We start from the raw sequence: 14,069 nt of genomic DNA on the forward strand, positions 1-14,069 counted from the left end.
GGTTGAAGGGACTAGAATGCCTCCTTAAGACAGCAGGGCCTCATACGGAGCTTAAACAGGAAATTCCAGCCTTCGGGGGCAGGGAAGACTTTGGACAAGCCAAGGAGAGCTGATAAAGGACCTTTATAGGAACACAACACAGAAATCAGTTTGTGTCCTCATCTGTGTTTCTTTCTGTTTGTATGCAGAAGCTTATTGACTAACAGACTTTCAAAAAGGCTACTGTATGAACCAACACGGTGTTTACGCCTCGTGTGAGGGCGCTACCTTTCTAGCCCACTATTAATAGCGGAGCGTACTGCACGGGTGACCGAGATTATGTTTATGTGTGCAGAGGTGGATGCTGGAGCACTAAGTACACGCATTCTTTTCATGCATGCATGCATGTGGATGTTGTTTCACTGAGCTACACAAGCATGCTTTCATGCGGCACCACATTTACAACATAAAGGACTCGTAGTGTGAGGCGCTAAACTCCCCCCCAAAAAAAACCTTCTGTGGCTAAACAAAGATTTACGTGCCCCCCTTCTACAAACACTGTGGAGAGAGAAGCGCCAATGAGCTGCCTTGCTGATCATCGCTTTAACTAATTACGCCAAAGCACCACATTTTATAATTTTATCAGATAAAATCAAACTTTAACGGCATGTCCCCTTACCCGAACGCCTTTCAGCCCTTTTGGTCCAATAGGTCCCGGTAAACCCTGAGAAGTAAGAAGAATGAACACAAATTTAACACCTTAATTTTTTTCTGCTCCATACATCAAGAGAACAAGCCTCTGTCTAAACCTGCTCTAGCTCTGGGGTGCACAATAATTGTTGATACAATATAAAAACATGACATTTCCATACAAAGCAAAAGACACATTCAAAATAATATGTAGGGAATCAATTCTATCTCATGTCTGATAAATGCTCCAGCTGAGCGTCCCGGTAAGGGAGAGTGCAGCTATTAACGTTGAACATTTTCTGACTTAATGTAGGTAACCTGCTTAGTGTTTTCCAAGACTTTTTTTTTTTATTCCAGGTCATCTGACCAGTATAAACTAATTCCACTCTGGCTCTCTGCCTTTCTTTGGCCCTGACCACAACTGTACCAGTCACAGCAGAGGATTCACTGCACCTGCCTGCCAGGATAACCTTTGGCACCTGGGCTTCCGATTGGACCCTGCTCTCCCTGGTGGGTGGAAAGAGAAAGAAGTGGAAGGAAGAGAAAGAGAAGTGGGACAGATGAACAACATGAACACAACTATTACTTGATTTGTAAATCCTAATCAAGATAAGGTCCAAGTTATAAGTCACATAAGCAGGTACTTGAGGAGCCCCGAAGAACACTCAAGCTGCTTTATACAAATCAGTGATAAATGTTACATGTAAAATAGTTTGGTCAGACTGTGAGGACATTTTTCAAGAGGAATAAATCTTTATTAAACAAGTGATTTTACCAGAAATGTACCAATGACTTGTTTGATGTACTGGATGATTCTACACCTGACTGACCTTAATCTGTGGTCAGCAGATTGGAAGCTAAATATCCTGTGGTTTTCCAGTCAGTGATCGGATTTTACACAACTTGTAATGACGATATCCCAGTGTGAAAGTTGTTGCTGTGTGAAAAAAGCTCAAAGCTATCCATTTACAGCAAGTATTTTCAGGATATAGTGAAATAATTTAGATTTTCTAGAACAAGAGTGAAACCCCGTTCATCTGTGAAGCTGTCTAATAGATACTGCTTTACTGCACATCCCGCGTCATGTCATATCTGCTACTTAAATAAACGACAAATCATTCTTGACAGTGAAAAATCCTCTTAATGCTTCTTTATAGTAACCATGTATGAAATAAATGAGTCAAAAATCTAACCTGTACCAGTAAATCTTAGCTTTTTCCATTCAGATATTTCATGTTTCAATATGGTTCATTTCTACATTTAGATTCCCCACTAATGTCTTATAAAGGAGTGAATAATATCTGCTGCAATTGCTTTTAGTTTGGGTTTATTTATTAAACAATTTTGTACTGTAAATTTGTAAATGCAGATGTACTACAATGCATAGGCGTTTCAACATTATTTAATGCATTTAAAGTTAGCTTCAAATCATATTAATGCCCAAAAATCAGTTTCATAACTTACTAAAATCAATCTCCAGAGTAAATATGTCTCTTTCCAGGGAACTACATACTAAACTAAATATAATTAAAGTTTGATTTGACTAAATTTCTGATCTTACTAGACCATCAGAAATCTTATGCACAAACAAAACAATTCAGTGGGTTGCAGTTCACTACCAATGTGTGAGTTACATTACAGTGATGTATAGAGAACATTATCTGAATGATGGAAGTTGATGGACCTCCAGTTAAAATTTTTTGGCACCATGGACTGGCTCTGACATTCATATTGGATTGCAACTTTAAACAAGGTTTATAGAAATGAAATTCTTGTGTTTATTTCTGTAAGAGGTCTAAGCATTATAAGCCATAAAATACATTGTTTCACTAATCAGGATAATTCCTAGACTTCTCTACCAGCGATTGCATAAGATGAGGATGGTAGATAAATAGCTTTGCAGAGTCTCATAATGCATCGCGATGACTTATGGATGTGCTTAAAACCACATTACAGCCGTTGCCTTTGATGAAAGCTGTTCTTTTCTCCTCTCTTTCCCAAATGTTTCCTGTCGAGGACCCTGCAGATGCTGATTAGGAGGTTATGCGTGTTTATGTAACTTCTGGAAAGCATAACAAACACACACTCAAAGCAGGTTGTGTCCGAATGTCACAGAGAACCAGTATCCGTGTATAACTTCCTTTGACGCAGCCCACACTTGCCACTTACCGTTCCCTCTCCTGGATAAATATAGTGCATAATGCTGCTAGTTAGAAGGAGACAAGGCTTTGGCCAGGGCTGGATTCAGATCTTCAACTGGCCAGCAAAGAGGGAGGGCGGGTGTGTGTGTGTTTGCATGTGGGAGTGTGTGTGTGTGTCAGAGGAGCGAGGGGTGTTGAGGGCTCAGCCAGACGTACATTACAGTAACAAAGTCAGCAGAACTGCATGAGCACCAGCTGGCTTGTGGAGCGCACAATGCCAAACAGTTGTGCCTGTTAGTCAGACGCCGGTGGTGCTATGGTGATTCAAACTGCAAACTCACACCATTACCATCATCCACATCATCATAACCAGCAGCAGCAGCAGCAGCAGATCTGTGGGAAACGGGGGGGCGTTTGAGGGTGGACACATGCAGGAGATACTGTTAAGAGAGACAAAGTGCTCGCTCTTTGTAAAGAGCGCAGTGGGAACTCCCTGAGATGATGATGTCATGGAGGCTTACTTAATTAAATCCAAGTTTCTCTGCACAAATAAGGAATCTGAGTGTTCCTGCACTCTCAATGCATTTATGCAAGAAAGAAAGAAAAAAAAGAGAAAGAAATAAGCTTAGCAGGGAGAGGAATGTTGCACAGTACATTATCTGTAGTTACAAATGTGATTGTTTGGATGCTGGCAACAACAGGAAGACAGAAACAAAGACAATGGGGAGACTTTCTACAGGGCTGCAGTTTAATAGCCATGAATGTGTCACTGCTGGCCTAGTTGGCTTGTTCTTGTTTCTCCACTCTATTTTCTCTCTCTCTCTCTTTTTGGCATCACTTTCTAATATCCTGAGGAGCGTCACTGCAACACAGTGCTACATCCAGATGTCAGTTCTCACCAGTGCTTCATAACAGACTAATCTAATCTGGCTACGCTGCAGGCAAACGTAGGGTCCTTGCGCGCACACACACACACACACCCACACCCACAGACACACACACGCACGCATGCATGCACGCATGCACGCACGCACGCACGCACAGACAGACAGTCAGAGAGGTCAAACAACTATAAATGATGACTAAGGAGTTAGATAAAGAATGTAAGACTGAAAGATTAGATTTAAGTGCGCAAGATGAAAGCAGGACACTGATGAAAGCTGATGAGTGGATCCTTAAAATTAAAGACCCTGTGAAAAACAGCACAAACAGTGCACTGCAAAAATATCAATACCTGATGAATGTTTACACATTTTATAATGTTATTTTCCACAAATCAAAGCATGAGAAGTTGACACGCTTTTGCATTCAGCAACGCTGAGTCAACACTTTGTGGGACCATCTTTTGCACCAGCAGAGGCCGAATTTTCTCACATTTCTTTTCTGAGCTCCGATCAAATTGGATGGAAAGCATCCGTGAAGATCAATTTTCAAGTCTAGACACAGCTTCTCAATTTTATTAAGTTCAAGACTTTGACTTGGCCATTTGAGCGTATGAATGTGCTTTGATCTCCACCACAAAGTTCAGCCTTTCGAAGTTGCACAGGTTTTCTTCCGTGGATTACTTTTATCTAATTTTCCATTAATTCAGACCTGCTGCCCTGTCCCTTTTAAAGATAAGCATCCTTACCGCATGATGGCACCACCACTATGTTTTACTGACTAGACAGATAGCTCTAAGTGATGATTTAAAGGGGTCGGTGTCTCATCTAATAAGAAAACCTTCGTCCACATGTCTGCTGTTTTCCCCAGGAGGCCATAGTTGCACTTAGCTTCATTTAGGAGTATCAGAGTAAAGGGGACTGAATGCAAATGCATGCAGTGCCTTTTACATTTTCCTTAAAAATATAGAATTGCAATTATTTTCCTCCCACTTCAAAATTATGTACTACTTTGTGTTGGTTTATCACGTAAAACCCCAATAGAAAGACAGTGAATTCTGGGGCACCATGAGTAAGATACGTAAAAAGAAAAATTTGCCAACCTAATGTCAGCAGCATGTGAAAAATAAAAGGAACAAGAGTTTAAATATGCATAAACTGCAGAAAAATACATACTGTCTCTCCAGGAAGTCCGGCTGGACCGGGGTGTCCTTTCTGTCCCTGCAAAAACAAAAATAAGAAAGGATGAGCGTGGGTAGAGCAGTCGAAAGAAAGCACAAATGTGAGACAAAAAGATTTCCACTTCAATTATGGCACATGCTTAAAGTTATCTCTAGTTGGCGAATGGCAAATTTGCTAAAAAAAAAAAAAAAAAAAAAAAAAGCATGTTAAAATTAACAACACCAACAGACCGGTTTAGTGCCATATGCAAGAAATCAATCTGCTTTTCTGTCAAAGGATCAGAGTTTCCACTGGCTGCGTTCACAGAGTTTTGGTGCCTGGTTTGTGGCATGTTGAGGATATAAATGCCTTCCTGTTTGAGTCAGATATCAGGACTCCCAGACTGCGTGCAGGGCAACTGCAAGACGAAAGAGAACCCGATTGTGTTTTTCCACAGATCTGCTGACTCCAGAAACACAAACCCCAGTCAATGAGTGTAGAAAAACTAAATAAAATGTGGGAGGACATGCCACCGCAAACCACAGCTTGATAGATTGAGAGAACAAGGCAGAAACAAGGAGAAAGAGAAAAAAAAATAAAGTAAAAACAGACATGGTAAATATGGAAAAACTCCTGTTGTCTGGGTTCAGAGTGGCCTAAATCTTTAGATTTTGGCAGTAGAAAAGGGATGAAGTAACCAGGTTGCAAGTATTTTACATGGCCAATATCACTGGCTTAGAGGTTCAGGACTTTAAAATATCATCCTAAACATGGATCTCTGCTTCTGATTAGCTGCTACAAAATGTATCAACAAAGTATTACATTTGAAAGTAAATAAACTAAGAACAATTCTGCTAAACACATGAAAGCCAAAAAGGCCTGAGTCCCATCATCATTCCTAAATCATATATCTTATTTAAAAAGCATCACTAGAAGTCAAGTGAGCTCAGTAGTGGAGGAGTGGCACATACAGCAAAGAGAGAGATAAAAGCAACTGCAAAAAAGAAAGAAAATGATGATAGTCTAGTTTGCGTGCTAACTTTTCAATTCATTTCTTCACACACACATTTTTGCTTGTGCAGAAAGAAAACCCAAAGCTCTCATCCCCGTATCAGAGCTCTAAATCTTTATTAAAGCTGATTTTAATCTTAAGAGTATGAACTGTGCACACCATATTGTGGTAAGATTGAATAAATGTTTATTCAGGGATGAACGGTTCGCTCCTACAAATGCACTTGCATGATATACGTTTGTGTTCGTGAATTAGTACAAATTATATAATCTTCATGTCCCAAGAAGAAATATTCACTATTAATTCGTGGATGGGGTGAAACTTTGTGCATTTTAGACCCCATTTAGCTCTGTACACAACAAACTGACAGAGGGTAAAACTTTCAGTAGATAACAGGAAGGCTAATTTATTTATTTATTTTTTGTTCTGCAGAGTTGTTCCGTTTTTACCATTTGAGGTCTGAACCTCTGTTAAAAAAAAATTAAGTACTAATCGCCCCGGAGGACGGGAAGTCTATAATGATGTTCTTATGTATTTTTATAGTTCTGAAAGAGAAACAGGAAGGTTTTATTACTGCTGTTAGTCAGTCAAAACTTCACAAAAATCTGAGATCAGAATAAGGTCACAACATTAAGATTTCTTCACTTTTTGAAGAAGGTTCGCCAAATAAAAACGTTTATTAATTTAATTGACCGGGACAGAAAGAAAAAAGAAACGATTCAGTTTTACGTGCATGAGCTGAGCAATGTGTTTTTAACTGAAGTAGGACAACCTTACAAATGAACACACTGTGATGTGTGTGCCTCTTTATTTCCCATCTTTTTAGATTATATACCCGGCGGTAGAAACATTTACAGGGTCTGTTTTCCCAGGCTGATCAAAGAACCCCCAGTACACACACATGCAAACACATGCTGTGGATCCTGTGCATTAACTGGAGCCTCCAAAGCTAAGCCGTGTCGTCTCAGATCCTTATCTCACTCGTTATTATTTTTCTAACGAGAGCAGCCATTCCCATCAGCGCGAGTGTATTTACAGTAGCACTTGTTTAACAAGCATGTGTGTGCAATCAGATCAACCCCACCAGAACGCTTTTATTTCGCAGCAGCTCTCCTGTAGCACCCTATAACCTCCTCAGTGTGCCAGGAGAGCTCCAGGCAGGGCAGAGCACATTTTTGCATGAAGAAAATTGAAGACACATTGTGCCTACCCATGATAAGACATGGGAGGCTATTTAGTTTCTCTTTTCTGTACACATTTGACTTCTGGGATGCTCAACTGAGTATGTGCCTGTTCCTACACCAAAGATCACACTTCACATTACACTGGTGGTCTGAAAGATAAACACCTCCTTCGTTTAAGCTTTCATCTCTCCAAGATCCGTGAAGGCATGGAGCCAGAAGGTTGCTCAGAAATTATCCAGCTCCTTGCACGCTTGCATGTACAGGAGAACATAAACGTCGATGTCTGACTGGAACAAACAGTCTGAACTAAATGGACAATTTGGATAAAATTTACCCTGTGGTGTTATCATTACAGCGATGTCACTGTAAGTTGGAATATGTTTTCCATTGAGGTTCGGTTGAGAGATTAAAAGTACCTTTCGAAAATAATTTGAGTAGGTGTTGCACATGCTTTTCATTGATCCCATATTTCTGTGGAAGAAAAAAAAAGCTCCTTGTTGGTTTGATGTAATCTAATATTCTGATCTTTTCAGAAATGAAATGTGTTTTCACGAACTGTAAGCAAAGATTCATCATAATTAACAAAAATAAAGGTTTGGAAACATCAGTCTCCGTGTAAATGAACTATATGTGTCTCACTTCAGTTAATTCAGTTACTGAAATAGATAAAAACAAAATTTTGTCAGAAAAATTCAAATAACAGGCTTTCAACAAATTTTCCATTTAAAAATGTCTTACTCTACCAGACTGAGGGTTAAAAAGGAAAATCAAAAATTAGAAGTCCAAACACGTGTTTATTTCATCGGAGCAAAGGACATTTCTACAAAAATTAAGGTCTTTGTCAATGACAGCTCTAGCAAAGTGTGTTAAAATACTTTCACAAATGTGGCTCGTCTTAATTGAAATGTTGTAAATTAACCAACTGGAATCTTAGAAACCATGAAATCATAGTCTGGACTTTATTAAAATGCTTACAGTCGTTTAAAAGTTGAAGAAAGTAACAAAATTCAAAAAAAAAAAATTGTATTTCTCAATATTCTGACATTTAGGAAAAGGAAATATTATTTACTAACAATATACCATTGTAACGTTACAGTAATCCTGATTGAGTTGAACGAGGAACTGATTTCATGTCAGACATAGAGGAAAAAAAGGCAACTGGTATTCCTGAAAACAAGGAGCAGAAACACAATGGGAGTTTTATTCGAAACAAGTCTTGAGTAGCCACAGAGAGAGTGTCACACGAAAACCTGCTATGCATAAAAAAAAATGGAATGATTTATGAGTTATTTTAGCTTCTTCAGGGACATTACATCAAATCCTTTTACTTATGTTTTATGGGGTAATCTTTCTGGGATTGCTAAAGTTCCTCTTTGCATGAAAATGGATGCAGTCCAATTAAAAACAACTGAGCTTCCCCACTACAATGGAAAATACTGAGTTCTTCTAAATGTGCATGTGGATGAATGATTCTGGAGACTACTGTGTTAAAAAGCCTCAAACCATGGTACATGTGAAAAGAGAATAGACGTGTAGAGTTGCTTATAACACGACCTAAAACTAACGTGTCTGAGGGTGGTCACTATTTTTTACAGAGCTGCCTGAAAAAAAATGGGTGCATGAATGACATATCTATTTGAAATGCCATGAAATGCACATCATCTCCAGGAGGGAAAAGTTGAGACGAGTGAGAAGAGACAGCTTATGTAGCAGAGAGAGGAGACGCAGCCACAACGGGGAGACGTGTGGCCTGTGTTGTGGCCTTGTAGCTGAGGTTTGGCTCGGCGCATGTCCCCCTCTCCCTGACCCTGCCCGCCATACTGAAAAGCCATTCAGGGTCTGCTTAGTAGAACAAATGTTGTACAGAGCGGAACATGCTCGCCTGGCCAGTGGTGTAAAATCACACTCGACTATGGCGCTTTTAAAGCACCGCTGCTTTCTCCATTAAAAGTTTTCCATGAAAACTTCACAGCCAAATTCCTGAATTCCCGCTCGTAGCATCAAGCATAAGGCAGATTTAGGGTCCGCTCTGTTGCGCGGACCGGGGTGAGTGTGTAACAGTGTCTTAAAAAAAAGGTGGAATGGAAAAAAGATGCAGGAAAAAAGCCCATTGTCCTCGACTCAAAGCTCAAAGCTAAACAGCAGGGAACCTATGCAGACAGTTCTGAGATGAACTTCAAATGACATAACTATAAAAGCTTAAGTTTGTTTTGAGTATTTCGGCGTATGTCTTGGTGGAGAAGACCTGCGTCGGGACTTTCCACCTGAGCCGACTGTGAAGTGGAACAACAAAGACGCAGAGTCAGGAGACTGATTCATGCATTTGTCATCGGATGGAAAGTTGTCAAAAGTGGAGCTACAGCTGGTTCCTGCGTATTGTTCTCTGCTGAGTAAGCCTGTTTGTCTCCTGTATGGAAAGATGTTACCTCCTTGGGGTTAATTTAACAAGCTTCCTTTATCGTCAACACACATGGGACCGCCAACAATACCTGAGTCTTACTCAAGTGAGGTCAGCCTATTTGTGTGCGTGTTGTTAATGTTGCTATGGCAATAAAGGTCCAGATGCCAAGCTATAATGTCACTCTGATATGTAGCAGCTACAATTTGCTTGTGAGGTTTACTAAAGAGAAGCTACTGGACACTTAAGCTGCTGTGCATGATCAAGTTATTCACTCTTCATCCTTCTTCCTGATTGATGATCTCATATTTATAGTGAGCAATAATTTTGAACGCGATTGAAGTATTAGCATTGCCTGAGCTACTCTTTCAAAGGTGAAAGAGTTAAGAGGTAATTGGTTTAGTTCCTGACCGTTAGTTTCCCTTTCAACAGATCATCCTACCCGGGCTGTAGCTCTCTGCAGCTCTCCCATTCACCACAGGCCTGTTTGCAAACGCTTGCCACGCTTTTCAGGATTTTACTTTTGCTCTGCTTCAAAGTGATGCGCTGCTCTTTGTCGGGTAATCACAAAATCCCACAAAAACAAATTAAAGTTTCTGGTCGGCACATGAAAAAAATATCGCAACCATTTGAGGGGTGTAAATACTTTTGAGAGACACGGCACATGAGCTTTACGACATGTGAATCAGTCGTCACAGTCAACTTGATTGATGCATCACTGGCTAACCTTCCAATAGGCCTTCAAATCACTTCTATCTCGCTTAAAAGGAATCTGTAAATGTTTTCCACTACCCTAATTTCTTTTCCATTCTGGCTCAGTGTGTCAGTGTGGGTGAAAGAAAGAGGTAGAAACACTCAAATAGACACACACACACACACACACACACACACACACACACACACACACACACACACACACACACATGGAAAAGCAGGCTCTTAACAAAAGCCACATGTTAAGCTTGAGGTAAAAAAAATAAAACCCTGCTGGAGTCTGACACTCATCCATACACTATTGTGACTCTGGGAAGAAAGGTACTACATGCAGACAAGCTTTACACCTCTACTGAAATGCACATAAGCGGCCTGTTGTATTCAATTACCCAATAATGCTTCGACTTTGTTTGACAAGGTTGCATGGCTCAGCTGTAATGAATACAGAACGTGACTGGCAGCGGTTCCTCTTTGCTTCTGTTTGTTTGGAAAAAGACCAGTCCGGCAGTAAGAAGCACCAAAATACGTCAGGGGAATGTGGAATAAATTTCACCTTTCCCGTTGCATTAATTTCAATAAACTCATCTCAGGTTTTGGGGTTCATGCAGAATTCTTATGCAAAGCAACCGGAGGAATATGGAGCAACGTGGTTCTTTTTTCAAGGTCTGCAATACCAACATTTACATTCCAGCATGATAGTTGGATCAGTTGATAGGCCTAGTAGACGTAAACATAGCGAAAAGTTGCAAAGGCCAGATGCATGTTACCAAGGCTATGTCTGACTAGCTGGAGATGTTTTGTTCAGTTAAGAGAGAGCGCTTTGTGCAGCTCCTCAGTTCTGTTTTAGGAACTTTGAGAATATAAAAATCTGAGTTGAATCGTGAGGCTGGTAACACTGTTGTCTTGCAGCAAAATGCTTTGAATCCTGGCCTGGGGTATCTTTGAGTACTCTGGCTCCGTCCCACAGTCCAAAAATATGACAGTTTAGCTAATTGGTCTCTAAAATGTCTGTAGGTATGAGTATGTGCTTGTGCACTTGTTTGTCTTTTATGTCTTTGTGTTGCCCTGTGATATCGGACTAGTGAGCCGTACATGTTTCACCCAGTCTCTCGCCCACTGGCTGACAGAGACAGGCATCATCAACCTCACAACCCTATGCGGACATGCAGATATAGACAATGGCTAATTGAATGCTAGCTTGATAGGGATGGGAAAAATTCAAAACAGAGTGAAGTATCAAAACCATAAAGAATGCAGAAGTATCTTAGTACTCTAGCTCAAAGCAGAAGTCTTTAACCTTTGTGTTTCTGCAACAACGCTAAGCCAAAGGTCAACCAACACCACCAAAAAAGAAAGAGTCCCTCATATTTTTCTACGAGTTAGCCCTACCCAAAACTTTATAGAACTCATGCAAAAACAATGCAGGAGCAAAAGAAAATTCCACTGTAAGGCAAAGCAAGAACCGGTTTTGGATTTGCCTTCCTCTCTTGTAGAACCGCAACAGAGAAGAGATACATTAAGGATGAAAACGCACATGGCAGGACAATAAACAACCTTTTTCTATATACCTATGATTCATATAATAAACCACACTGAAATAATATCATGCTTGTTACACCCCTGTCAATCAAAAGTATAACTCCACTATTTTTTCTTATGGAAAACCCAAAGTGTGTAATTTCGAGTGGGAGCGTGATTGACATCACCGTTTTCACTACTGAAAAATATAGTCTTCTTTTATTTGTTAAAAAAAAAAAAGTCCTTTGTGCTATCTGTAAGAACCCATTTCTACAGAATCTGGTGAACATTCAAAAACTAAAGATGCACAACAGGAGAAAGAGAGGCGGAGAGAAGCAGGAAGTAAGGACCTTTACATACCGAACACATCGCTCTGACACAGCACTGGCACTGAACGATTATGAAGTGATGCAAGTGACTCATGCAGAATCCGATTCTAAGATATTTCAAGGGACTCTTTCTACGACATCTGGCTGGTGTGCTCACTTCCAACAAAAGCTGGTAAATGGTCAGCTAAGGATATTTATCCCGTATGAGGTAGTTATTTAACCTTACCTTTCGGCCCTCTTGTCCAGGCTGTCCAACTGGGCCAATAATCCCTGAGTCTCCCTGAAATGCAATGCAAGAAGATCAGTGAGGATAAGAATAGAAGGACGCTGCAGATCAGTAGGAGCCATAAAAGAAGAAGACATACCTTCTCTCCTTTAGGTGCTGGCCCAGGTGAAATGCCAGGATCTCCTTTTTTCCCCTGAGAAAGATAATTTTATATGCATTAAATATATCCAAATGGCAGATATTTTAATCCCACAGCTTCTGACAAACATTTAAAAAATGACAAAATTATACCTATTCTGTGAAAAGGCACAGCTTAAAGCTACACAGTAAGCAAAATTCATACAATAATAGGCATGGATTTCTTAGTTGATTAAGGGCGGCTGCAGTCTCCCACACCAACACACACACACACACGCACACACACACACACACATACGTACCAAGCTTCATTGTCAGCAGGTAACAATAACAGGGTTTCAGCACATCAAAGCAATGAATCGGAAATTACACCGAGTGGGTGCTGGCTCCCTCTCTTTGCCCTTCGGGCTGCCAGCATTTACAACTTTGCTTCATTTATTAATGATGAAAGGGCAAAAACTGCAGTGACCCCCCCCCCACACCCAACCCAGACATCAAACACCTCATAATCTTCCTTTCAACACACTTACCAGGTAGGGGGAGTATAATCTCTGCCAGGTTGCCAAATAACAGACCTGACTGATGATTCATGTGGGGGGGCAGAAATTTTAAATCTTCACTCATGATTGTTCTGCATTGCTGTTTATGATTTTTTTTTTCATTTAAAAACTAGAAATGAGCTTTCTCAGTGAAGTGGCTTGGCTGAGTGTGAGAATGAAAAGGTGGGAAGATTTATTATCTGATGGCAGCTCAGATTACGGGATAATATCTCATGACTTTTAGAGATGTTTTGTACGATGAACCTTGTTGAAGTGTGTAACTGTATTGGACACCATTAACAACTGGCGTACTCAATCCACAACACTGACAACTAAAATAAAAAAAAAATGATGAGTGAAATATTCTTCTAGGAGATGTTGGACCTGGCAGTCATGATATATTACTGTAAAAAATAAATAAAGTTTCAGATCCACAAATGAAAAGTCCTGGTGTAAGGCAACACAAGATACACAAAAAGGTTGCAACTCTCTAATGATCCATGGTCTTTTATGAGGAACAAAATTAGACTGTTTAATATTAAGCATATGGCTATAATTTTGTCACTGGTTCAGTGCACAGCCCCTTTTGAATTACAACAATAAAAAGTTAAGAAAGTCCATCAGTCCACTGTTTTCTGTTTACCCAAAACTAGATCTGCAGGTAACAGGTACAGGGGGAAACCCAAGGCATCCCTCCTACCATCCTTCCAGTATATCCTTAGGGATCGCAATGCGTTTGCAGACCAGAGGTTAAGTACAGCCCTTCTGGTGTGTTCTGGGTCGTCTCCCGGTGGGAAAACTCAAAATAGAAGTGTTTAGGAGGCACTCTGATCGTCTGCCTGAACAAACAAAACTGACACAGGGACTCAAACCTCAAGCTACTACATGATGACAAAGTTCCTCTCTCAGCTGAATTCATTTAAGGTGTTTGTATTCAATACCTCAATATTTCATTGATAGTTCAGATCCCATGATGCTAAGAGAGGGAAAGAACGTGGTCCGATCGGATAAGCGAGAACTTTATTGTTTGACTCAACAGTCTGGATTTGTCTTGATTTGTCAAGGCTTAGGCTGTCCCACCTCATCAAGCCATCACCTCAGAACTAGACACCAAAATCTCCTTGGTGATATAGGCGTGTCTGAACCCCTCTGCTTATCT

The 14,069-nt window shown here is 40.3% G+C and overlaps 1 protein-coding gene across 1 annotated transcript in view; it reads right to left on the reverse strand.

The window, feature by feature from the left end:
* col27a1a (collagen, type XXVII, alpha 1a) overlaps positions 1–14,069 on the reverse strand; it is an 81,507-nt gene that overhangs the window by 43,240 nt on the left and 24,198 nt on the right. Inside the window, exons 6-10 of the mRNA XM_088010867.1 lie at positions 12,373–12,426; positions 12,234–12,287; positions 4,868–4,912; positions 1,123–1,176; positions 659–703 (exon numbers count right to left, since the gene is read on the reverse strand). Of these exons, the coding sequence (XP_087866993.1) occupies positions 659–703; positions 1,123–1,176; positions 4,868–4,912; positions 12,234–12,287; positions 12,373–12,426 (252 nt within the window). The remainder of the gene's footprint in view (positions 1–658; positions 704–1,122; positions 1,177–4,867; positions 4,913–12,233; positions 12,288–12,372; positions 12,427–14,069) is intronic.

The sequence above is a fragment of the Poecilia mexicana genome, unplaced genomic scaffold (genome assembly GCF_051168715.1).
Source record: "Poecilia mexicana isolate PSO_F unplaced genomic scaffold, ASM5116871v1 scaffold_12, whole genome shotgun sequence".
Taxonomy (NCBI): Eukaryota; Metazoa; Chordata; class Actinopteri; order Cyprinodontiformes; family Poeciliidae; genus Poecilia; species Poecilia mexicana.